Raw genomic sequence first — 27577 nt, forward strand, 5'->3', positions numbered from 1 at the left:
AGTGCAGCAGTAAGAACTGCCTTCCACCACCACTGGAAAAAGGTGATTTGACATTACTGAACTGGCCTGAAGACTCTTAAATGTTACATAGGTAAATTATTTCTATGTGCATGTGGTGGGGGTTTGCTTTACTTATGGCCTTGAGTTTCAAGAAATTATCAATCAGATTTAATACGCCTAAAACTACTTTCATTTTTTTGTTTCTTTTTAACAATCATTGTTATGAAATAAAAACACAATGCTCATTACATCCGATTTTTTTTTAAATTTATTTATGTAACACAGTGTAGAAAGCTATTAGTTCATAAGCAATGATTCTGTACAATCATCCAGCAGAAAGTTGTCATTTTGTAAGGAATCTCTGCTAATTTTGTTTTTTTTCAGCAGGGCACTTTTTTATTTCTCCTTTAAAAAAGTGCTTAGAATTATCAGAGACACAACAAACAACCCCGTAAAAGCCAGGTGATCTCGAAACACATTGTGTCCCCGGGACCATCCAGCGCTGATGGGGTTAAAGCTCCAAAGGTACATGGAAAAGAAAAAAATATTTATATATATACTTTTTTTTGTTCAATTTTTTTTAATTCTGTTTTTGCAACTCCTAAAGTGTGCACATAAAACAGGCACAAAAAAACAAATGTGTAATCTTCATGATTTTCTACACCACTAAACACAGCAGTACAATCTGTACAATAACACAGTAGAGGAAAAAAAAAAAGAATTGAGCATGGAATTAAAAAAAATAATAATAAAAAATAAATTTCGATTTACTTTTGAAAATGCATAGCGGAGGTGAAAAAATGATTAGGCAATAAGAAAAAAAAAGGAAAAGAAAAAAGCAGCAAAAACCTCACATACACAGAAGAATGCATCCCCAATCGTTTGTAAAGCAATTTTTAACCAGGACTGATTTTTTTTTTGTTTTTTTTTTTCTTTTTGTCACAACTCACAAGAATAATATACAACCGGTTTTTAGGATCTACATGATAAATAATCAGGAGAGGCAGCTACTCATGCACTAGATTAAAGACAGCTATTCTCTTTACAGTACACAAAAACATTCATCGAATTATGTTATGTAAAGACAGAGAGATGTTAAGAGAATACATTACAGATTTAAGTTTATTAGTTCAAGCATCTACTTTTGTTACAGCACAGCTGTCAAAAGGCGGAAATGAGTAAATAATAAAACAGTGTTTTTTTTCCCTTTTTTTGTATTATTCTCTCAACATGACTTTTATTTTTTTAATTTTCTGTTTCTATATTTATATATGTATAGAGTGGAACACCGATGGGCAGTGAAGCAATCAATCTGCTGTCCGAAACCAGAGGCTATTGTGGTGTTCTCAGTTCTGCATCTGTTCAAAGAACTTGTAGGTTGGGTTTTCATAGCCATTTTGCTGCATTTTGGTCAGGTGGCGCTCCTCGGGGGTCACGGCAGCATCAACCTGTGAAAAGAACACAGCGGATGGGTAACTTCATTTTGTGGAGGTCCTGGAGCAAAACCTGTACAAACACCCACTTTATCAATGAAAACTTAAAAGACGATTAGGGTTTTTTCTTTTTTTTTATTCAAAATCATATTACCTAAATCGGTTCACTGCTGCATCTGTTCCCTGCCGGCTCTGTAGTGAGAACTGAGCAATCAAAGACTGCTGATGGCGGAGTTCTCAGTGCTCCGTGAGCAAAGAGCTGATGACTGCTCTGCCTGCCACGCTCACTGGGGCGCTGGGCTGTAGAGGGGGCAGGAGAGGCTGGCTCAGGCTTTTAGAGGGGCTGAGCAAGGTGCCAGTCCAGGCTCCTGGATGGATCCCAACCAGATGGCCGAGATCTTTCCCCAGTTTAAACTGGCTCTGTGACATTCTGGTTCAGCCCGCAGTTGGCTGATAACGGGTAACAAGAGTGCAGAACGAACTGCACTCCTGTGATCCACGTGAGAAATACATCTAATTGAGCTTTGGCTGTACTTCTCCTTTAAAGAGGAGTTTCATGCAGTACAGCAAAAATGAAAACTGTAGCTGTTGACTTTTAATAAACAGACACTCACCTGTCCAAAGATCCAGCGCTGTCCTCACCTGAGCGGATTCTTAACAGTCTATGACTCCATACAGCTTCACTGCTGGCTTCCCACTGCTTATGCGCAAGCCACACTGCACTTTGTGAATGGAACAGCTGCCTTTTGGGAACTGGGACGTGTCCAAGAAGGTTGTGACCGGGAGTGGAGAAATAGAACTTCCGTCGGATTTGCCGCGGCGATCCGAACAGAAGTGGAAGCAGGTACCGGTCAAAACCAGCTCCCCTCCCCAAAAAATGTATTCCAAATGTGGCAGAGGAGGGGGTGAGGAGGAGGAAGATCAAAACTCCCCCTTTTGGGTGAAGTTCCATTATAAGAATCCTACTCATGTACCTGAGAGCTGTGGCACTTTCCCTTAGATGTCTACCGTCCATTTATAATAGGCTTTCTCAACAAGGGTTCCCGCAGAGGTTATTCCTCCACTGACCACCAATATAAAAGAGGGCATTCTTCCACTGACCACAAAGATAAGAAGGCATTCCACCACTGATCACAAATATAGCAAGGCATTCCTCCCCACTGACCACAAATATAGGAAGGCATTCCTCCACTGACCACAAATATAAGAAGGCATTCCTCCACTGACCACAAATATGAGAAGGCATTCCTCCACTGACCACAAATATAGGAAGTCATTCCTCCACTGACCACAAATATAGGAAGTCATTCCTCCACTGAACACCAATATAGGAGGGCATTCCTTCACTGACCACCAATATAAGAGGGCATTCCTCCACTGAACATCAATGCAAGGGGATACTTTCGAAAGGATTGCTATTCTAAGGGGATAGTTCAGATTTCACAGTCTGTGTCTTTATTTGGCCATCACTATCAGTTGCGGCCGGCCGATAGGGGGCGCAGGGGCACCACCGCCCCAAAAAAAAGAAGAAAGAAAGATAAAAAAAAAAAAATTGTCCATTTTCAGCCCACTAGGGGCGCCGGACCTAGTGGTGGGTATGGGGGGGGGGGGGGTTTGACCCCACGTGAGCCGCACAGAGGCGCCGATTGGCGGCCTTCTGGGGGTCACCGGGGCGCAGAGCAATGCTCCCAGACACTCCCCACTTTACTGGACTCCTGGCTGTGATTGGTCCAGACTCCAGCCTGGACCAATCACAGGAGGACGTCCCAGGACGGTCCTGTGGTCATGTGACGCGTGGGGGCGGTGCATCGCCCCGGCGTCACGTCCTTCCCACCCGCCGGCGCAGCCGCAGAGAGAGGAGAGCCGCGTGAGGAGTCTGCACTGGGATTCGTATCCGCCCGAATTCATCTTCGCTGCTCGGCGCTCGCAGTCTCGCATGCACCGGCCGCAAGAAGCTTAGCTGAGCTGAGTCCTGTCACTGTCCTGGAGTGACACTGACCGTGACCATCCGGAGGACCAGAACGTTTGTTTCCGACCGACGGCAAGAGAAGGCTTCAAGGCACCGGGACTGTATGGGAGCGGCGGGACTCCGAGGTGCATGCACTGTGCATAGGGAGAGCTAAGTTGGGCCTGCCCTTGGCTGTACTGGGCTAGTATGGGCTCACTGGGTTGGCAAGTGGCAATGGATGGAGGATGGTGCTGGAGAGTGCTGCGGGAAATGCATGCATGGCTGCACTGTGCTGTGATAGGGAGAGCTAAGTTGGGCCTTGGCTGTACTGGGCTAGTGGGCTGGCAATACTGGTCACTGTGCATTGAAGGGGGCATGTATACTGGTCACTGTGCATTGAAGGGGGTATGTATGTTGGTCAATACATTGAAGGGGGCATGTATGCTGGTCACTACATTGAAGGGGGCATGTATGCTGGTCACTACATTGAAGGGGGCATGTATGCTGGTCACTACATTGAAGGGGGCATGTATGCTGGTCACTACATTGAAAGGGGGCATGTATACTGGTCACTACATTGAAAGGGGGCATGTACTCTGGTCACTGCATTGAAAGGGGGCATGTACTCTGGTCACTGCATTGAAAGGGGGCATGTACTCTGGTCACTGCATTGAAAGGGGGCATGTACGCTGGTCACTGCATTGAAAGGGGGCCTGTACTGTGGGGTTTGTGCTAGGGGACCTGTACTGTGGGGTTTGGGCTAGGGGGCCTGTACTGTGGGGTTTGGGCTAGGGGGCCTGTACTGTGGGGTTTGGGCTAGGGGGCCTGTACTGTGGGGTTTGGGCTAGGGGGCCTGTACTGTGGGGTTTGGGCTAGGGGGCCTGTACTGTGGGGTTTGGGCTAGGGGGCCTGTACTGTGGGGTTTGGGCTAGGGGGCCTGTACTGTGGGGTTTGGGCTAGGGGGCCTGTACTGTGGGGTTTGGGCTAGGGGGCCTGTACTGTGGGGTTTGGGCTAGGGGGCCTGTACTGTGGGGTTTGGGCTAGGGGGTTTGTGCCACTCTCAGTCAGTGTATCCCATAATAGGTGTCTCTCACAGTATCTCCCATAATAGGGCCCCTGCTCCCTATGGGATATACTAGTACTGATGGACCCCTTAATATGTGATATATTGGGGAATTTGTTCACACAAGCAAAATACAGGGGACAAAATGGGTGGAGTCTATAAGGGGTGGGGCTTCTTAGAAATGGGATGGGTCAAAATGGAAGGGCGAGGTCTTGCGCCCCACCATCTTAAAACGTCACCAGCCGCCACTGATCACTATTTGTGGTAAAATACTGCTTTCAGGGTACTAATAATCTAGATATGCCATATGTAAAACTTTCAACACACTTACAGATCATGCCATTTTACTGTGAATTATAGATAAAATAATTTAAAGCAGGGGTTCCCTGAGACCCTCATAACTATTTAATCGGTTCCTTCTGAATAAAAGGGTTGAGAAAGCTGATCTAAAGATTCTAGATTCTATTGTATTACAATGAACAGGTGGTTTAAATGCTGGATTTCTCATGTAAACTGCTGGACAATGCTGAAATGGATGTGAGAACCTGAGCTCGCTTTTTACATCCTTTCCCTAGTACATGCAAGCTCCTGAAGAAATGTTCTTTCAATATGAAAGGCTGTGGGCAGAGCTAGATGTGGCTACTGATTGGGCTATCAGTGGTGCCAACAAATAAGCAGCTTGAACAGTAGTACGGGTGACAATGCTGCAACAGTTTCATTATAGACAGCATTTTCACCCTATCCATTGGTTCTACTGGCAGGATTGACAAGTATTTACAAAAGTGTCCCATGGATACTAGGAAAAACAGTCTCTTTTCTTACTCTCATAGGTAGCCCACATCACATGTGTAATTATGTAGTTTTACCATAGTTCTACTATGACAGCTCTGAGGTGGTCAGTACTCATACAACCTTTACATTTTCTCAGAGAACTAGCCTGGTTGCTGGTGCAGAAGGAAGAGCATTCATTTTAGATATTTTGATAGATGTAGTTACTTTGACCCAAAAAAAAGCATATATTCAAATAAAACATGTCACTAAGAGTCATAGAGGCTACCATTGCTGATCTTGCGTTTGAAAATGCTAGTTGCCTGTTATACAGTACTCTGAATTACTGTCCCAGAACAGCAATAAAGTTAGAGACTTCTGACTTTACTTTCCTGATCTAAATACCTGATCTAAGCCAGTGTCTACGAAAGTACTGTAAGTAAAACATCTGGTCGACTAGCATTTTCAAAAGATGAAGGTCAGCCTAAAGTATCACTAAACCCACATAATTAAAAACCAATCAATAAATGCTGTATTACATGTGGTTCACACTAACTCACTATGGAATACATTTTCGGTATTTTGTAAAAAACCTGGTTGATCCCGCTGTTCTCTCTCTCTCCCTCCTATCCCAAGTCCCCACTGCAGTTGGTGATTTTGCAGAGCAGTGTTGGCGGTTAGTGCACATGCTCAGTTTTCAGTGTATTTTCTACCCTAAGCATTTCCTCCCTATCACATCTGAGCAGCCCGTGGGAGTACAGAGCCACACACGTGGGCGTATATACAGTGGTAAATTACAGCCCACTCCTTCCCTCCTCCTTCATGCCCCCTAACCAGCTCTATACGATGGAGGCAGGATATTACATTTTGGTTGATAGAAGCTTCACCTCCCTCTTATTCTAAGACACATGCTGGAGGGGTGTGCCCACGACTGTCTGAATCCGCCCACACCATGTTATAGCCAAAAAATATTAAAGATTTGATTTCAAATTTATATTTGTATGACAATTTAAAAAGGCTTTTTGATATTTTTTATTTTTACTCTGTATTCCAAAGGCTGTTTTATTTTTATTTTTTAACAGGTTTCCAGCAGCAGAGGATTAGAAGCTCCTCCTGCCACCGTTTCCTTGCAGACAGGCTGAGAAAGAGATGGGTCATAAGATCGCTAAATATCGATTAGGAAAGAAGGTACCTAGACATGTTTATTTAATTAAAATAATTACAGTGGCATCATCCATGTACAGAAAGAGAAAGGATAATGTGAATTAAATAGTGTGTGTTTAGTATTACTTTAAAAGTGATTGTAAAGGCAGAAGTTTTTTTTCTTTTTTTTAATCTTAATGTATTATATGCATTAAGACAAAAAACCTTCTGTGTGCAGCAGCCCCACTCAGCCCCCCTAATACTTACCTGAGGTCCATCTTTATCCAGCGATGTTGCAGGAGTGTCTCAACTGCCTGGGACTCCCCTCCTCATTGGCTGAGACAGCAGCGCAGCACCACTGGCCCCCGCTGCTGTCAGTCAATCAGCCAATTAGGAGAGAGAGAGAGAAAGAGGGGGTGGGGCAGGGCTGGGTCACGGCTCCATGTTTGAATGGACACGGAGCTGTTACTCGGCTCGGTGCCCCCATAACAAACTGCTTGCTGTGGGGGCACTCAACAGGAGGGAGGGGCCAGGAGAGCTAAAGAGGGACCCATGGTCATCATGGGAACTGGTCACTTTTGCAGCCTATTAGATGGGTTACTGGTCTCCTACCCATTGCCTTCATGAAAGTTCTAACCTTAATCACTTAAGCCGCGGAGGATTTGGCTGCTCAAAAACCAGGGCCTATTTTGCGATTCGGCACTGCGTGACTTTAACGTCTTATCGTGCGACGCTGTACCCAAATTAAATTGACGTCCTTTTTTCCCCACAGAGCTTTCTTTTGGTTGTGTTTGATCAGCTGTGCGATTTTTACTTTTTGCGCTATAAACAAAAAAATAGCGTCAATTTTGAAAAAATAATATTTTTCACATTTTTTTATATGAAATTCCCCCAAAAACAAATGTAAAAATCAAAATTTTTTTAACATTTTAGGCCAATTTGTTTTCTGCTACATATTTTTGGTAAAAAAAAAAATCGCAATGGGCGTATTTTGATTGGTTTGCGCAAAAGTTATTGCGTTTACTAAGGGAAAGATTTCTGTCATTTTTATTGTTTTTTTTTTAACTAGTAATGGCGGCGATCTGCGATTTGTTTTGCGGGACTGCGACATTGCGGCGGACAGATCGGACCCCTGACTAATATTTTTGACACTTTTGGGAGTACCAGTGACTTTACTACAGTAATCAGTGCTATACATATGCACTGTTACTGTAAAAATGACACTGGCAGGGAAGGGGTTAACTTTATTAGAGATCAAGGGGTTAAGTGTGTCCCCTAGGGGCGTGCTTCTAACTGTAGAGGGGCGTAGCTTTTGATGTAACCACAGAGACCTACGATCCTACATAGCAGGATCGTATGATCTCTGCTGTTACATCAGGGAGAATGACAGGCGGCTTTGTTTACATTAGCCGCCTGCCTTTCTCCCTCTCCAGCGGGAGATCACGAGTGACCGGCGGACATCGGAGCAGCCGGTCAATCGCGCGGGGACCTCAGTGAACGAGCGGGGGCGGGAGCGAGCCCCCGGCGGCACACACTCGCCCCCTACAGGCTCCTGGGCGAGCGACATAGTACTACGTCACTTTGCCCAGGAGGGGCTGACCGCCGCAGTCAATGTACTTGCGGCGGTCGGCAAGTGGTTAAAGCGTAACTAAACCCAAAGACAAAAAAATTAAAATATTGTACTCGATCAATCACTGGATGTGGTGGTTGCATTTTATTTTTTCTAGTTTTTAATCCTTTATTTTTATCTTGTGATCGACCAGTAACAAATCCTGTTTTCGGGTGACTACATTCACTCCTCCACTATCTATGGAGGAGTGTGCCACATTTGGACAGCAGCGTTGTCTGTCAATCAATGGAGAGGGTAGTGCTAGATTGACTAGTAGATTTAAGATGGGCTTTACATAAGTGACTAACCATTTAAAGCTCAATCCCAGGCTAACACTTAATAATCAGTTATTGTAATAGAAAAAACTTTCTAGAATCAAGGTTTTTCATAAATGGATAAAAGCTGACCATTGCAAGCACCCCTGTCAGTGGTAAAATGGTTTTTCTCAACCCTTTAACTTCTTTTTTTGCTGGACAGCTTTTTCTGTTAAATGAGATTTTAAGATAACAGACGTACTGGCCAGCTGACCAGGTGAAAATAGAGGGGAAAAAATGCCAAAAAAAGGAAACTAATACAGCCGCCACATTTAAGAATTGGTAAGCTGCAGTATAATATATTTTTTGTTTTTTTATGTTGCTTTAAGTTTTGCCAATAATTGTTCGGCAGGCCTGCATCTTCAGTTATCCAAAGCACTGCCCATACCATGAGCCAGTCCACAAAATGGTTTTGGAAGTTGTAGTTTCCAGGAAAATTATTTTTGTGGGGAGGTGCAGCGTGGTGCGGGCGGCAGTAAACATTCAAGAGTCCTAGTTGCAGAGTTTACAGAACTTGTATTAGTGTCAGAATTCAATAATTCAAGTCTTGCAGGAAGGAGCCGGACTGGGAACACTCACAGAAAGTATGAGTGATGTGTAGCTGAAACGGTCTCAGGATGTGCAAGCACGGTCTGTCTTGATGGGTGGAATGCAGCCTGGCCAGTCTGTACACAAATGGGGAGGTCTCCAGGAAGGATGTCATGTCCTTATCCTTTCCTTACTTGTCTGGGGCCACTCCCTGCCACTAATCACAGTCCCTGTCAGACGGGTGACCCGTCTCTACACTACCCACATGCGGAATGCCTGCCTAGCATGGGGGCCAAGGTTTAAATAGACTCTTCTTGACCTAAGATGGCTGCCAGAGTCACCTGGGGTGGCAGCATCCAATCAGATAGCTTCCCTCGTGACACAGGAAACCATAGAGAACCTGTGTTTTCTCTTGACTTCCCCTCTAACTGCAATTCCTCTTTAGTCCAATCCCACCTACAGTCGAGAAATTAGACTGTACCTGCCTGTACTTTGTAAACTGAGTAATAAAGTAGGGTTTTCTGCAGATCTCCCCCTCTGCTCTAGGAGTATGAGCTATAGTAGTTGAGGGTTTGTTTACATTTGTTCTCCTAGCTCCTGCTGGCTATACAGTAGGAGTGACCACTTCATGCGTCTCAGGTTTACCTGGCCCCTTCTGGGTGCCAAGGACCATCATGATGGGTGTCAGTAACAAAAGTGGCAGAAGATCAGCAAACATCTGTTCGTTGACCTCCTCTAGTTAGCATTGAACCTACAGAGGCACTCCGCTCTGAGCACTTCACAGTTCAGAGCAATCAGACCCAGGACACTCTAGCCAGAGAAGAAGCTGTTTGAACACTATCTGTGAAGGCTTTCATTTGCATTTAAATTAACATTTTTATTTTATGGGTCCTTAAGAGCAAATCACTGTCACTATCTCCTGTACAGTTGAGGAAATGTGGTTTGCAAGGAGTAAATACCTGCTAATGGGATCACCAAAATAATTTCCAGTGGAAGAAAATTTTGAGCTTATTTGAAACATGTCCTATTCTGAAAGAGGCCAGAAATACAGGCATACCCCACTTTTAAGTACACAATGGGACCAGAGCATGTATGTAAAACGAAAATGTACTTAAAGTGAAGCAATACCTTTTTTCATTTCTCAATGCATGAAAATACACTAGCTCCATAGGAAATCTTGGTCAGCTTGACATGGCACTGCTCCCAAACCATAAGTGACAAGGACACCAAGCTTGGGGAGCATGTTAAGGGGATCCAGGACTATGACATGGTAGATTACCTAGGCAAGCTGGTCAGCCACAAATAGGATATGTTGTAGTCCTGGGCCCCCTCTCGGTGCTCCCTACGTTTTGTATCCCTGTCACTTATGGTTTGGGAGAGTGCCATGTCAAGCTGACCGAGATTTCCTATAGATGCCAATGTTAAAAAAACCAGGAGTAGTGCCATGCCAAGCTGACCAGGCTGTGTCCGTACTGGCGAGGGTATGTAAAGTGAGTGTACTTAAAACGGGGTATGCCTGTAAGTAGTTATGAAGTGTATTCATGGCTCTTGTATTCTAAGCTGGTCTATGAGTAAAGCACACATCATACATTTACAACATAAGTGCCCATCCAATGGCCAATGAGGGACAGGACCCTTGGAAGAAGTGGCAGAGAAGATGGTGGCAGACAGAGCGATGAGGGGCATCCGTAACCTATCAATGCTTGGGGAGGGCTAACAGCGAGGTAAGGAGCAGATCTACATTTCCACAGGATTCTCCAGCTTTTTGTCAATGAATGTGGCAAAGAATGCTACATACAGAAGCAGACAATACAAAGTAAAGGGCTTCCTGTTTTTCAAGGTCTCTGGTTAGAGCTGTGGCTGCCTTCATTCAAGATTCTATATGAACAGCCCTTACCTCTACTACACCGTGATGGATGGAAGTGTACTGCCTTTTCTTCAGCATCACTAGTGTGATGACTATAACCGTTGCTATGACAACACCACCAACCATTAGGCCGATAATTGCTCCTTTGTTTGAGCCGACTTCCTCCGCAAAGAAGACCTGAAAATAGACAACATATTTTATTCAAATAGCTATCAAATCCACAACCAAAATATAACTAGGTGGAGTCGGATACTTTCAGCATCTGGCCACATGCTTGTTCCAGGTCAGCGACTTTACTAAATAGTGAGGCCAGGATCAGAAAGTCAGCTTGAGTATATAACTGTGACAGCAGGCCCTATAGAGACCTTACACAGCACGCCAGTAATACTGTCTATAAAGTGACCATAATAGGAGGCTTACCAGTTTCTGGTGATGCACTTCATATCCAGCGTCCATTTTTACTTCTGAGATCTCTTCTGTTTTAATATTGGTAAGCCCCGATCCTAAAAAAAATAAACCAAAATTCCCCATTAACTTGCAGAAGTAATTTTCTGTAACAGCTTACAGACCCATAATTGATCATATAGTTACATTGTTAATTAGGCTGAACATTTTTTTTTTTTAAATACTTAACCTGTAATGGATTCAAAGGAAGACCACAAAAAACACCACAAAGCATAATTCAATGGGGGTCCACAAAGACAACTAGAAAAATTCCTGGACCACCTTTCTGATATATTCCTATTTCTTGCATAGCTAAGTAGCAGCTAGAACCAGTTATAGTGAAGGCAATTTCCCATTTTCACAGGTTCCCTTGGGGTATATTGTAGTTAAACCTCTTATTCTTTAGTCTCAGAATGCCCTCACGTCATCTGTGGGGGTCCTAAGGTTAACAATTTTCTACAGAGTTTACTACATGGCCCATTTATACATTTGTACAAGATGGTCATATCCTCCTTAAATACTAGGCAACCCTGCTTACTGAGTCATCTGATAAGGGAGGAATCTCATGAGCAAAGGTACAATCCAAGCATGAAACCGAGATTAGCACTCCAATGACTGGTTCTAAAGGAGAACACAAAAAAATGATATGGAAATGTCATAGTTACTTAAAGCCTAACACCACCTTTAAAATTACAGGAAAAGTTTGGAGTACATAAAAAAAAAAACACCTTTATACTCACCTCTATGCTGCAGTATTGGTATGATGATGCTGCAGCTGTCCCACATTGGCTTTAAGCCCAAGAACTGAGCGATCACATGATTGTGATTTGCTCTGTTTTTGGTCACCGCTCTACACTCTGCTCCTCCAGTGCTCAATGGAGTGCCAGGCAGGAAAGGGGGCGAAGGCAGCTGGTTTCGGCTCTCTGTCATGCACTGAGAGCCAGAGCCAGCTGTCAATCAGGCAGCTGGGTGGATCCTGGCAATATGTTCGGGATCCTTTCAGACCCTGGAGCAGCTCTGCAACATCAGTTGATAGCGGGCAGTAGCTCTGGGTTACAGAAGAGCAAAAGTAAGTGTAATTCTATGACCCAGATCTATTGCTGCTGGGAGGTCCTATGTTGCTGGGAGGAATCTACTGTTGAGGGAGAGGTCTACTGATGCTGACTGCTGGAGGGTCTATTGATGCTGGCTGCTGGGAGATCTGTTTTAGCCGGGGGTCTATTTTTGCTGGCAGCAGGGGTCTATTTTACTGCCTTTGTTATCATTAACAAATTTCAAAATAATTACTTAGCACCACAAAATGGTACTTGGTCCTGTATTCTCTAAAAGGGGCAGAACCGGGAGGTGGAACCAAGGGACAGTGATCTGAGGTGGGTAGGGGGCGGGACAATCGGTGACTCAGATGGGGGGGGGGGGGAGTTCCTGCACCTATCCTCTGAGAAAAAATGCCCTGCCAAGAAGAGAAGTACAGCCAAGAAAGCTTTGGCCATACTTTTCTTTTCCAAGTTCAGTACCTTTATTGGTGTCAAATAAAAAAAAGCAGCTATGGCTGCAATACTCACCTTCTCTCCCGTGTTGTCCCTGCAGAGTCTGAGATCATAAGCTTATCCCCTTTCCAGATGAATGACATCCAGCATCATCCAACCCACTTCCTGTGAGTCTAAGTGACCATGCACCTGTTGACCTGATGCAATATTTCTTGACAAAACAGCACTTGCACTTTATTATGTGAGCGTCACAATGTTCAGGAGTAGGGAACCACACATCACCATTGAAGGGGAAGATGACATGATGACACCTGACCAGCTAAAACACTCAGGACTTCATGCGCACTTCAACTCCTGCATTTAGCTTTTCTAAACACAGGAAAAGCCACGTGGGAAGTATAAACTTGTATGCTTTTCGGATCACTTTTTCCTGTATTAAGGGCCTGTTCACACCAGATGAAGGGCAGTGCTTTTGTTTGCATGAAAAACAAATAGAAAGTAGGTTCCAAATGGCATAATTCACACCAGTGCAGTGCGTTCCAGTGCTTCTCAGTTCCAGAAAAACAAAGTACAACATGCTGCTTTTTTTGCACATAACTGTACTGGAATGTGGTTAAAAAAAAAAAACTACAAAAATGCATCAAAAAACACACTGGGTCCCAGGATAGTGAAAAAAAAAAACAAAAGAAAAAAAGATGAAAAAAAAAAAGCATGTGGAATGCATCCAAAAACGCATAAAAAATGCACCGGAATGCATCAAAAATGCGTTAAAATCATGCATGAAGGAACACATGCGAAACAGATGTTTTTTGTGGCATGAACAGGCACTTAGATGTTCTTGCTTCAAAGCAGTTTTAGTCATGTTTAGGCAAAATGATATCAGTTTAGACCCTTTAAAATGAAATTCTAATCAGATCTAGGACACACAGAATCCTGTTTCCTAAAAGCAGCCAAACTGAAAGTGCCTAAAGGCAGGTAAACGCACAGTGTAAATGAAACCTGTGTCCATACAAGTGAAACAGGCCATTGTAAGGCTTCAAAAATTAAACAAATCCATCAGAGAGATAGCAGCAAACATTAGGAGTAGCCAAATCAACAGTTTGGTACATTCTGAGGAAAGAAGAATGCACTGGGGAGCTCAGAAACATAAAAATGCCTGGATGTCCACAGAAGACAACAGTGGTGGATGATCCCAGGATCCTCTCTATGGTAAAGAAAAACCCATTCACAACATCCAGACAAGTGGACACTCTCCAGAAGGTGGGCGTATCATTGTCAAAGTCTACAATCAAGAGAAGACTTCAAAAAGAGGGTTCAATGCAAGGTGCAAAACGATTTATAAGCCTGAAGAATAGAAAAGCCAAATTAAACTTTGCCATAAAAAACATCTAAAAAAAGCCTGGCCAGTTCTGGAAAAGCATTTTTTGGACAGATGAAACTAAGAATATTCTGTACCAGATTGACAGGAAGAAAAACTGTGTAGAAGGCTTGGAACAGCTCATGATCCAAAGCACACAATGTGATCCGAGGTGTGATGGCATGGGCATGCATGGCTTCCAGTGGCACTGGGTCATTGATGTTTATTGATGATGTGACAGAAGACAGAAGCAGCCGGGTGAATTCTGCAGTGTTTAGAGATATACTGCCAGCCCAGATTCAGCCAAATGCAGCAAAGTTGATTGGACGGCACTTCACAGTACAGATGGACAATGATCCAAAACACACTGCAAAAGCAACCCAGGAGCTTTTAAAGGGAAAGAAGTGGAATATTCGGAAATGTCCAAATCAATCACCTGATCTCAACCCAATTGAGCATGCATTTCACTTGCTGAAGGCAAAACTAAAGGCAGAAAGACCCACAAACAAAGAACTGAAGACAGCTGCAGTTAGAGAAAGGAGGAAACCCAGTCTTTGGTAATGTCCATGGTTTCCAGACTTCAGGCAGTCATTGGCAGTTGAGGATTCTCAACAAAATATTAAAAATTAACATTTTATTTATGATTATAATAATTTGTCCAAATACATTTGAGCCCCTGAAAATGTGTGTGGGGGGGGGGGGGTGTAAAAAAAAATCATTGCAGTTCCTTAAATTTGTACTGGATATTTATGTTCAACCTCTTGAATTAAAGCTGAAAGTCTGCACTTCAAATTAATTTGTATTGTTTCACTTTCATTTTATTCTGGTGTCATACAGAGCCAAAAGTATGAAAATTGTGCCTTTGTCCAAATATATATGGACCTAAGTGTGTGTGTGTGGTTTTTTTTTTTTTTGACTTGGCTATTATAAAAATAAAAAAAAGTGAGGATTTCTACTATGCATTCAACACAAGTTTTGGCGTTAAAAAGAAATTCAATGATTACGTAAATCCAGGGATGATCTGCACTGCACTGCTAAGCACATTGGTTGTAACAAAAAACAGCTATGCTGCAAATCTGATGTGTTTCTCTTTGGGAGTCAGAACATTGGTTGTCAAAACAAGTCAGTTTTGTGTCCCTCCATTGACAGGAAGAAATGAACCATGAATCTGGCATACCCTGCTATGCTAGTGTCCTCTGTACTGGAATAGTGTCGTGTTTTTTTGTTCACTTGAATGGACAGCTTTACTGGCTTCTGTTTAGGCTGGAGTTTGTCAAGAACCCAACAAAACCACAATTTATGTTATTATGACATAAAATGGGTTTTACTCTATATGCAACCTTTCTATTAGGAGAACGTCTGGTTTGGGCCCTTAGATACGAACAAATTATAACAGGAATTGCTACCTTGGACTTTCCAGGGGGCTGGGGCCCAATGGCACCTCTGACGTTTCCCTGCCCCCCAACTCCTCTTCCATTTGCCTTTCCTACCTGAAAAGCTGTGACTTGTGTGTGTGTTAGAAAAAAGCAGACTTGATCCACACCCTGGTTTGTACAACATTTTTGGGAAACTTTTAGGCATTTAGCCAAAGCACTCCTGAAGAACCCCAAATAGTACCCCGGTGGAAAAAGGCTGTTCTAAAGGAGGTCTATGGCACCCTTTATCAAATTCCAGGATGCCTCTTTGTATACAAGTTTACGAACAGCAGGGTAGGTTTAAATAATGATACAAATTACATATGAATCTTCCAGATTCTGAGTTGAAAGTAAGGGCGTCAAGGTCAACCTAATTCTGAATGAGCCCGTAGAATGTAGAAATTTGGTAAATAAAAGGGACATACTTTCCCAATTCCAGGAAAAAGATCTGAAAATACTAAAAGTTTTAAACTGTTTTCCATTAAAGTAGTATATATAAAGCTAGCACTTATTCTTCACTATCCTGCACAGTGTAGCAAATTGTTAAAACTCCTGTCAGGATAATTTTACCACTTGTGTTCCATTGGGTCCTGCAGACACAATATAAAAATCCAAATGCAATGCAAATAGAGAGGGTAATCTTCCTAACAGGGGCACAAAAAGCAACAAATACCTGAGAAGGGTTCTAAAGCATCAACACTATTGATAAAAAAAAAATGTGGCTTTAGATACAGTTTGATTTTTGATGACAAATCAGATGCAGTCACTGTTTGGGTATTCTGACAGCTGTAGGTCCTGGCTGTCAGAATCAAATACTGTAACTAAGAGAGGAAATGCCTCCATTCATGCTGTTCAACTAAACTAATTAGGGGATTGGAGGACCTTAATTATGAAGAGCGTCTGCAATCGCTTGATTTATTCTCCCTGGAGAAGAGACGCCTGAGAGGGGACATGATAGCAATTTATAAATATCTTAATGGTGATCTCGGCATAGAAAAAAAGCTATTCAGTCGAAGGGATTGCATGAGGACTCGAGGGCATACAATGCGATTAGAGGAGAAGCGTTTTAACCTCAGGCAACGTGGGGGGTTCTTTACTGTTAGAGCTACAAAATTGTGGAATTCTCTACCACAAGAGGTGGTTTCTGCGGGAAGTATGGTGGCTTTCAAAAGACTCTTAGACGTACATCTCAAGGATCAGAACATTCAGGGGTATGTGAGATGATTACGGCCATACACACATCTACACAGATTGAACTGGATGGACTATTGTCTTTATTCAACCTCACCTACTATGTATGTAACGTGGGAGGTTAAATAAATAGACTTCTCTTTTTCAGCCTGCAGGGCTAAACAAACAAACTTACAGAATAAAAACAAATGGTGTGCAGTGCTTCCCTTTGATAAATAAATCAAAAATCCTGTTGTGTACAATAAGGCTGCATTCACATGTCAGCATTTGGATCGCGGGCAGAACCGCCGCGGTTCCGCCCGCGATCCGGAGATTATTGCAAATCGCGGGACGCCTAGCGTTGCCCGTTGATTTGCAATAGCCCCCCAAACGCCGAGCGATGTTGCCGCGATTTCCGCCTGCCGAATCGCGGCAACATCGCGCAAACAAAATCGCGGGACGCAATACGCTCCAAAGAAGTACAAGAGCTTCTTTGGAGCGTATTGCGTCCCGCGATTTTGTTTGCGCGATGTTGCCGCGATTCGACAGGCGGAAATCGCGGCAACATCGCTCGGCGTTTGGGGGGCTATTGCAAATCAACGGGCAACGCTAGGCGTCCCGCGATTTGCAATAATCTCCGGATCGTGGGCGGAACCGCGGCGGTTCTGCCCGCGATCCAAACGCTGACATGTGAATGCAGCCTAAAGTCTCAATAATTAAAACCCATTCACCAGAAAACAGCAAAAATCCAGCATCAAATAAATGTACTTCACCCAATGTGCTACGAAAAGATCTTCCACACTTGTGCATCGCCACCAATCTAAACACTCACCAGATAGCAGGTTCCTTCAAAGCGGTTTAGCGTCCTGCTTGGGTAAGATAACTGTATGAAGGACTCCAGTGGGACCAAGCACTGTACAAAAGAAGTTCACCAGCGGGAGACCAAATGGTGCTCATATAGTGTCGTATTTATTAGAATTAAAACCAACATATATACTTTAGCATAAGAACAATAAAACAAAACAAAGCTGACCAGAAAAAACTGAGAGAATGCGGTGGCAATGACATCAGCTTGTAGGCCCCTCCCAGCATCTTACCGGAGTAGAACGCAAATCCACTTCATAGCAACAGTTCAAGGCATAGCATTACCTGCTATCTGGTGAGTGTTTAGATTGGTGGAGGTGCACATGTGTGGAAGATATTTTCATAGCACATTGAGTGAAGTTTGATGCTCGATTTTTGTTCTTTTGTGGGGTGTGGTTTGGCACATCATCCTTACTATAGGAGTTACTTCTGACTATATAGAAGACTTCTCTCCGTCACATCATGGATTCTTTTATTTATTGGAACTTTATTGTATACAACAGGATTTTTGATTTATTAATCACAGTGAAGCACTGCACGCCTTTGTTTTTATATTGTTCTCTGGAGATTGTGTATTCACCTAGCTGCTAATGTCCTAGCTGCTAATTTTTTTTACAGCGCTCACTTTTTCTTTATTAGTTTCCCAAAAAACTTACAGTGTATGGCAAGCTTTAACAATAAGGGCTCATTCAGATGACAAATTAATGTCGTCCTCCATGCAGAGCCGCTGACAGATGCATGAGCTTCCACCTTGAAGCTGCCCAAAAAATGGATGCACACGCAGGGCTGGCATGGACACAATCGCATGTTAAAATTTGACATGCGGGCAGGAGAGGCTGCACAGAGGACAGCACTAATAGGAACGAGCCTTAAAAGTGTCAGGAAGATTGGATGGTCTACGAGTCCAATCTCACATTTGCAAATGATTATTCAATTTCCACCTGCTTGCTTTTTAGTCTGTTACATCTCTTACTTCACTCCCTGCTTGCCTGCCAGTCTTCACTATCGAAGAATGAAACATGGCACTGCTCCTTTAGGCAAACATACAAAATAATTAAATGTGAACGAGGTCTCTAACAGAACAAATTTTATACATTTTAATGAGGTGCAACAGAAAAGACGGCACTACGGTAAACAATCTGCAATAAAGATACAATAAAATTATAGAATTTTTGTTTTCAAATGAGTCAGGCTGTCTAAAGATGACATTGAAGGCACATCACAAGCTTTCAATGCTGAATGAACAGGACTAGATCACTGCATGTGGCCTGGGACAATGCTACTTTCACATAAATGGACAGTCAAAGAGATTCCAAATTGCTTTTTGGACAAACAAACCATCATAAAAAGGGACTGTAAGCCTCTGTACTCTTCACAGATGGATGGCAGACTACATCAGCAAAGCACAATTTTAACAAAACAATGGGCATACGCCATGTGATTTTTATTTTAATTTCCACATTCAGATTGCTATAAAGGTTCTACAACAAAACACATTTTAGTGACTCGATTGGTATTTTATAAACATTTGGGCCCACTGATGTTGAAAGTACAGTATAAAACCAAGTTCACATGAATTCATCAGGGGTTCAGTGCCTCATATAGATAAAGTGAATAGAGTGGTGTTGTGTTAAAGCAGAAATCCAGCCCCATTGGTTTCTTTTCTATCTGCTCCTGCCTCAGGTGCTAGGTGGGAAACTGAGCTGCTCTTCAAATTATTTTTTTCTCCAACCCAATGCGTGCCCTGGATTTTCTAAAAGCACTCCCACAGGCACAATTTCTGCCTACTGATGTCCAGAAGTCTCCCATAAAACCCAATGACTATCTCAGATGGCCTTTGACAAGCCCCCTGGGCTTCAATGGTGTCAATCACTGCTTATGTGTCTTCTGTGCTGCAGACAATCTACATAGAGCCAGTGTCAGCTGGATAAGTAAGAGTTAAGCCCCGTACACACGTACCGATTGTTGGCCGTAAATTGTCGGCCAATGTCCGATCGGCCGATTGTAGGCTTGTTAGTATGATGCTTCCGACAACCAACTGCGAATTTTCAGCCGAAAAAAATCTGGTGTGCAGGCTATAAAATTTTTGTTGGCCAACAACAAAACGGCCGATTGTTCCTCAGTCAGTACAGATTTAGGCAGACAAAAATCAGATGAGCAAGACTGGGCATGCTCAGAGAAGAAAAAACACACGGAAAGTCAACCATCACATGACATCACTTCTGAAGTTGGTTTTTGTTGGCCAACAAAAGTCCAGTGCAAGTCTAGAGCACATTTCAACCAACACAACAACACTGCACAAAAGACGGCCGATCGGTCGGCCAACAATCTGTGCGTGTGTACGGGGCTTTACTACAGAGCCCTTCCCCTGTGCACATTGAATACTGGCACTTAGAAACTGCAATTAACAGTGTAGTATATGTTGTTGAGTTGCTCTTTATGAGTAATAACTATGTCGCGTTTGAAGTGACTGAAAATGAATTTGCAACTTCTGCACTTGGTAGGTCTCTGGAGATTACTGAACCCTCAAGAGCAAGACTATTGTCATTTCTCTCCAATCCACCATACTTATTTACGTCTAGACTACCTCATGGTTACACAAAAAGACCTATCCAGAGTCACGTCTGTGAATAAATACCTGGTTCTCCGATCAAGCCCCGATCCATACGATACTCCAATTGGGACTGAGTACTCATAACCCCCCCATCTTGGAGGCTGAATGAAGCACTCCTGCAATCAGCAGACTTGAGCGCAGAGTTACAGTCTGCTCTGAAGGAGTATTTCTCCATCAATCAGAACTCGCTGGACAACCCCTTGGTAGTTTGGGAGGCTCATAACTCGGTTGCTAGGGGTGTCTAAATCAGAATAGGGTCACGCTTTAAGAGGGAACAAATCAGATGTTCTGACGAACTCTTGTCAAAGTTGCGTAGCTTGGAATGCTCCCTCAAAGCGAGCCTCGCACGGTCTACCTATCAGGACCTTCTTAAGGTAAGGGAGGAATTTCGGTCTCTTCTCTTCCATAAAACGAAACAGAATTTAGCATGGTCACATCGAGTCATGTATGAATTCTTGAACAAACCGGGCTCTAAGGGGGGCCTCGAGACGGAACCTACATCACTCACATTCTGACCCCCGCTGGGCAGAAACTGACTTCCTCCTCCTCAAAGGCATCAGAATTCATCACATTTTACTGTGGCCTTTATAATCTTAGCCACTCCTCCACAGCAGACCCACCTCCAACTACAATGTCAGCAATCCAGTCCTATATGTATGTAAATATGAAGTGGTGGCGCTGCTTATAAAGTGCAAATAGGTATATATAAATATATAAAATGAAAAGAATATAAAATGTAGAAACATGTGATTGAGGAATAAAAATATAAATATAAATGGTGGATATGTAAATAGTGCCACAATATAGTGAAAATCCAACATAAAATGGTATTGGGAATGAGTTAATATGGAATATATGAAAAAATATAAAAAATTAAATGAAGTAAAATATAAATAACCACCAGAGTGCGTAATATAAAGTGCAAAGTACTACAATATATATATCCTTGTAGTACTTTGCACTTTATATTACGCACTCTGGTGGTTATTTATATTTTACTTCATTTAATTTTTTATATTTTTTCATATATTCCATATTAACTCATTCCCAATACCATTTTATGTTGGATTTTCACTATATTGTGGCACTATTTACATATCCACCATTTATATTTATATTTTTATTCCTCAATCACATGTTTCTACATTTTATATTCTTTTCATTTTATATATTTATATATACCTATTTGCACTTTATAAGCAGCGCCACCACTTCATATTTACATACATATTTATATAGCCTTTTGGCTATATTTTAAGTGAGGCTGCAGCTTACCTGTGCACGCATTTAATTTATCCTCTGACATCCTTAGCGCGGATTTATTTATATTCTAATCCAGTCCTATATAGCCTCATCAGGCATGCCCTCTCTCTTGGTCCACATGGACTTACTCCAGCTTACTACAAGGCTTTTTATCAGGTCCTGTCTCCTCATTTCCTATCCGCATTTAACTCTCTCACAGAGGGCAAGCCTATGCCTTTGGATGCCCTGAGGGCATATACTTCTCTGGTCCCCAAAGATGGAAGCTACCGCCCCATAGCTCTTATTAATGCAGACTTAAAGCGGTTTGCCAAAATGTTGGCAAATAGGCTTCTCCCTCACATCCCCCATCTAATTCACTGAGAACAGGAGGGATTTGTACCCCTCCGTGAGCCCCGAGATAACACCATCCGGATGGTTAACCTGATACATGCTGCAAGAACTATTCGGCATCCCCTTCTCTCACTACCTACAGACGCAGAGAAGGCCTTTGATAGGGTCAACTGGCAGTTCATGCTTGCTACTCTGGAACACATCGAATTAGGGTCGTCCATGTTAAGCTGGATCTTCTCTTTAATCTTGCCCCTCAGCTGCTATCAAGGTCAATGAAACAAGTTCTGAAATTTTTTTTACGATAAATGGCACATGCCAGGGCTGCTCTCTGTCACCCTTAATCTTTATACTCTCCCTAGAGCCTTTTTTATGCACAATATGGGCTGATCCCGGAATTACAGGTTACCGTAAGGCTTCTGGAGACCATAAAGTGGCCGCATTTGCAGAGGATTTGATCTTTTTCCTCACTAACCCATTGGTGTCTTTGCCAAAATTGCTCAAACCATTGCGTACATATGGCTACCTTTCCTTTTTTCAAATTACCCTGTCTAAGTCCTCTGCCCTCTCTATTTTGCTAGCTCGATCTATGGTTGATAGTCTTCGCCCCTCTTTCCCCTTTGGGTGGGGGTCGAATGCCATTCGCCATTTGGGAGTTGATATAACCTCGGACCATATTGCCCTCTATGTGGCCAATTTTGAACCCTTGCTTCTTTGACTGCGGACAGATCTACTCCATGCTGCTCACCTTGCCCTTGTTTGGCCATTGTAGTGCACTCAAGATGACGTTACTGCCCAGAATTCTCTATCTGATACAGGCTCTCCCTATTCGCTTTCCGACCTCTTTCTTAAAACGCATAAATGCCCTATTTTGTGAATTTATATGGTCCCATCGTAGACTGCACCTTCAACTTCAGCTTCTCCATCTCCCTTAAATTCGGAGAGGGGTGGGTCTTCCAGAAGTGCAGGCTTATTATAGAGCAGCTTACCTCCCCGGGCTAGTTGTTTGACACTGCCATGCTGAGGCCAAACACTGGGTGGCCATGGAAATAGAAGACTCAGGAGGCACGGCAAGGAGCTGGCTGTGGAGTGCCTCTCTGCTGCCTAAACCCCTCAGCGATCATCCTTCCTTGGGTAGCACCTTACTAGTAGCTAGAGAAGCCTTTCATTGCTCCTCGATCTCCCCATTACCTTCCCCCATGGTCCCTATTTTGGGTAATCCAAAATTTGAGCCCGGCCTCTAGAACCCACAGTTTCTCTGACTGGTGTCGTGCGGCCACCTTTATCTTTGGGATTTCCTGGGGCCAGATGGCAAAATATCAGCCTCCACACATGCATCTGTCGTAGACCCCCCTCTTGGACTTCCTGAGTGGCCTGCAGCTTTGGCATTTTCTTCGCCGGAGTTGCTCTACTATTTATGCTGCCCTGATTCGACCGGCTGCAGATTTTACCCCCTCTTTTATTTGGCAATGGGAATTCCCATCTTGCTTAGCAGTTTATGGACTCTCAAAAGGGAGAAAATTATTCACTTTGCCCAGAAACGTCTATAGCCACTAAGGTCCAAGAGACCGGCTGCAAGATCCTGACCATTTGGTATAGTGTGCCCACAACCCTTCAACGTCTCTTCCTGCAGATTCCGGATACATGCTGGCGATGCAATGATGGCCAAGACACATTTTCTGGGAGTGCCCGAAATTTGGACCTTTTTGGCAAAAGGTAGCTAGTACTATCAAACACTTGACAAATGTGGACGTATCAGACTACCCTGCGGCATGCTTACTGCACCTCACACGGTGCCCCATTAAAAAATACAAGTCCTCCCTTACCATTCAGCTACTAAATGCGGCCCTCAATGCATTCCTTTATGTTGGAGACCTGAGCGTTCGCCCTCAATGTCTCTTTGGTTTTCTAGGTTTAATGAACTCAGGAACATGGAAGACCTTACCGCTACCCTATACAACCGGGAGGGGTCTTTTTGTGAAACTTGGTGGCCATTGCAATATTATGTCTTCACTGATGCTTACTTGCAGGAGGTTTCACAGTCTGGCTGATCCCCTGGGGTTTGTTCTGAGGCCCTGGGTGAGAGAACTCGTTACCCTGTCCTTAGTCCTGCTTTGAGGCCTTTTCTATTAGTCTCCTTTATTTTGGCTCTACGCCACTATTTCTCTTTTGACTATCTTGACTTCCATCTGCTTCCTGTCCCTCCTCCCTCCCCTTCCACTGTTCCCCTTGTATACACTACACCATTCAGTCTAGGAATTTCTACAGTCCACCTTTTACTGCTATAATGTATCTGATTAGATCTCTTAGGTTCTCCTTTGACAGTGGTATTTTTTACTTGTTATACCTCATAAGGTTGCATTACTAAATTTGGGCTCCTTTATAAATGTTGGGATTCTTAAAGATGTCATTCACTAAGCTCTATCAGTTAGGTTAATAATTTTCAAACTTGAAAAATGTATTATCTTATACATGATCTGCCCAATTGAGCTGCTTGTATGGCTCTGTTGTTCTTATTATCAGCATTTCTACATATTTGTATTTTGCATCACCATTGTTTTTGTCATATAAAATGCAATTTTTGGCTAAATAAAAGTTACAAAAAAAAAAAAACACGTAAGGGTGTCAGGGTATCAATTCTATAAAGCTGGTTGTGTACAGAGCAGAGAAGCCATGTGAAGATGTTACAGTGAGAAACTATCATTGTGGCGGTGGGAGAGTAGGATTTAGTAGAGTTGGGACAGAAAGAGACCAACAGGAGGAGGAGGAGGAAAAAATGGTGTATGCAGAGGATAAATCAGAATGGAGAGAGAGAGAAAAAAAAATACAAATATAGGTGGAAGATAGGAATGACACCTGTTAGAAGGAGAAAGGTAAATGAAAAAGGTGGATTAAATTGTATCTATACCTAAAAACTTTCTTTTTTAGTTTTGAATAGAGTGAAGGATTAGAACTCCTGTCAGATTTTACTGCTGTCCACAGCTCTGTTAGAGAGATTTCCCCTTACTAACTGTCCTGGTAACAACCTTTTCCCCAGGCAGAAAGTGAAGGAAACTCTCCAAAAGCAAATCAGACAGAAGTAAAAATGTTTTACTGTAGATCAAGCAGGGAAATGCTAGAACCTCTGTCAGCTTATTATTGTTGTCAGTTTACCTGTTGAAAATGTTGTTCACCCCTGTCAAGTAAAAGGTTACTTACAGAAAGAAAAGGTTAGGGAAACTCTCTCTGGAGACCTGGATAGCAGTAAAAAACCTAACAGGGGCTCTGCTGTGTAGTAATCCCCTCACACCCCCTCCAAATTAAAAGCATGGGGTTCTTTTAAAAAAAAAAAAATTACACACCGAGGAGGATGCAGCATCGATCCAATGCTGCATCTGTATCCGGCTGCTTCTAAGACTGAGAACAGAGCGATAAAAAGGCCACTGATCACTTAGGTCTTAGTCTTCACTGAGTAGAGAACTGGTGACTGACAGTCACTGGCTCTCTGCTCCACCCCTCCAGGGCTCACTGGAACACTGGGCTGTGGAAGGGTCAGGACCGGCTGGCTCTGTTTCCCATCGGCTTGCTGAGAGGCTGAGCCAGCTGTCGGTGCAGCCATCTGAGTGGATCTTTACAGTCAGGATCTTTCCAGAGCCTGGACCGGCTAAGTGATGTCAGCTGGCAGCAGGCTTTAACCCGTTGTTGACTGTAAACAGGTTACAGGAGTGCAGAACGAACTGCACTCCTATGATCCATAGGAGAAGAAGGGCCAAAAAGCTTTTTAAAAATTGCTGTGAAAGAAACCCTAAAGCGTTAGAACAAAAGGTAATCTCACATCCAACTTTCCCCTGGTTCTTGTAGGAAATGGGAACACCCCTGGGCTTTCTCTCAAGATCCTGGGAATGGTAAGGAGTCCTAATCATGTTGAGAAGTCATCCCAACACTTTGGAGGAGTGGCTTTTCTGAATATTTGGGCTCCCAGACATTCCCAGGATTCCAAGAGAAGGCTTAGTGAGGTAACCCTTCCTTAGTCAAGTTTGCCAGAAGCTGGGGTGCAAAGTGATGAACTTGACTTTTTTTTTCCAAATGTAAGAATCTAGTGGAGATGGCATAGCAATCTTGTTCAGACGTTTGAGGATGGAAAGGAGTTATACTATCTGAAGGTGGGACAGAAAAGCAGTAAAATCTTGCAGAGGATGAATAGGAAGGCGGAAGCTAAGAATCCCTGTGGAACTTGGGCTGGAAAGAGAAGGTTGAATGACCTAGAACAGCAAAACCCCACAATGACTTGCAATGATAGGGATAAGACGAATACAGAACACTGAAAGCTAAAATGTTCAGAAAAGACACAAGTATAAGCATAACTTTCTGAGTGGTGTTGAGAATAACTCTTTGTATAAACAAGATGTACAGGAATGGGAACAACCCACAATTTTATAGACAAATCTTGGAAGAATGACATGTGATCTATATAAAAACCTAGGTGTGTAGAGGTACTATGAATAATATGCCATAAAAGGTATACAAATAACAGAGACTAAGGCCCCTTGCACACAGCACCATCTAGGAGCAGTGCATCTAGGAGGGACAGGTGCAGTGTTCAACCCCATTGCAGGAAGCCTTTCAAAGACTAGACAGGCTACTGCTGGATGGGGCTGAACACTGTAGAAAGTGGTACCCACATTAAGGGCCCTGTGTGTTTAGGCATTAAGGTCCAGAATGCAGAAGACCTGTATTCTGGACCATTGTCCCTAAACGCACAAGGACCTAAACATTGGTACAGCATTCAGCCCCGGTCAGGCACAGCTGGTCATTAACTTTGACACTGGATGCTGCACCTGTCCTTCCCAGGCCCATTTGCAAAGGGCCTAAGAATGCATTTACAGTCAAATGGATGAGAATATGGTTTTCCAATGCATGTAAGATGATAAAATATTTTTTATAAACCATGCAACAAGTAGGGATTTAGGAAAACTTACACAAAAGGCACAAGAGACTAGCCCAAATTTGGCAGAGTCAAAATAATTCATGCAACTTTAAATCATGCCAAGGAGTGACAGTGAAATGCAAAGCAAGTTATATACCTGGCCGTGTGGTGAGTCCTCTATCTGCAGCAGGGCGAGCATCAACTGGTTCAACTGGGCACGTGCAGCAAAATAATAAAAAATAAAAAAAAAGAACAAGCAAATAAACAAAAATAGCAATACATTATTGGCTCAGAGGATCGGAGTGACAGACAAAAAATAACAGGACAGAAGTTTACATGTCACTTGGGTTAAATTTGCCAGACAGACAGGACAGAAGGAAGAAGTGCACAGGCTGGTACTGAGGCTTTGTACCTACACCCTACAACAACATGACTGCAATATGTGGACCAAAAAAAGTAGAGATAAGATTCCCATATACAGTAAAAACGGATGACCATTCATATGTACATCCATTAAATCTGGGCACAATTGGGCAGTGATTGATCAGCCCATCTAAAAGATCTTGCTTGGTAATTGCCTTTGTTGAAAGGCACATGCTAAAACATTTGAAATATGTTTACTGAACAGGGAAAACGAGGGGGCTAAACTTCAAATTTGGTTACTCATTGTGGATAGTTGAACATGTTGGTAGTCATCCTCATTCTCAGCACAGATTTAAAGGTAAATAATGCCCTATTTTTTATGAGCACCTAAAGGGTTATCATCTGACTGTGTATGGGTAGCTTTAAGGTAGGTGTACATGAGAATGTTTCTATATCACTGTTAAAATTGCCATGTCAGGTCCTGCACAATGTGTAAACTAAACAAATAAAAATATAGGCCAGTACCAAGGCATCTTTATTTCCCAAGTATCTTGAGGGGGGGCCTTGTATCCTTATCCATACCAAAACACAGGACAACAAATTTTGCCCAAGTTAGTGCCGAAGACCCCACTGGTGCTAAGCCCTGCCTTTACCTTATAACAGTCGAATGCTGAAAGCTTGATGGTCAGTAAAG

At 43.0% G+C, this 27577-nt stretch overlaps 1 protein-coding gene across 4 annotated transcripts in view; it reads right to left on the reverse strand.

The window, feature by feature from the left end:
* Positions 1-250: 250 nt before the first annotated feature.
* APP (amyloid beta precursor protein) overlaps positions 251-27577 on the reverse strand; it is a 413913-nt gene continuing 386586 nt past the window's right edge. For 2 of the 4 annotated variants that reach the window (XM_082247697.1, XM_082247699.1), the window contains 4 exons: positions 26678-26731; positions 11094-11176; positions 10704-10850; positions 251-1448 (listed from right to left, as the gene is read on the reverse strand). In XM_082247697.1, coding sequence (XP_082103823.1) covers positions 1347-1448; positions 10704-10850; positions 11094-11176; positions 26678-26731 — 386 coding nt within the window. In that variant the 3' untranslated portion in view covers positions 251-1346. The remainder of the gene's footprint in view (positions 1449-10703; positions 10851-11093; positions 11177-26677; positions 26732-27577) is intronic. The other 2 variants (XM_082247698.1, XM_082247700.1) reach the window with 1 other exon arrangement.

Source organism: Pelophylax lessonae (genome assembly GCF_965119305.1).
Source record: "Pelophylax lessonae genome assembly, chromosome: 2".
NCBI classification, from domain to species: Eukaryota; Metazoa; Chordata; class Amphibia; order Anura; family Ranidae; genus Pelophylax; species Pelophylax lessonae.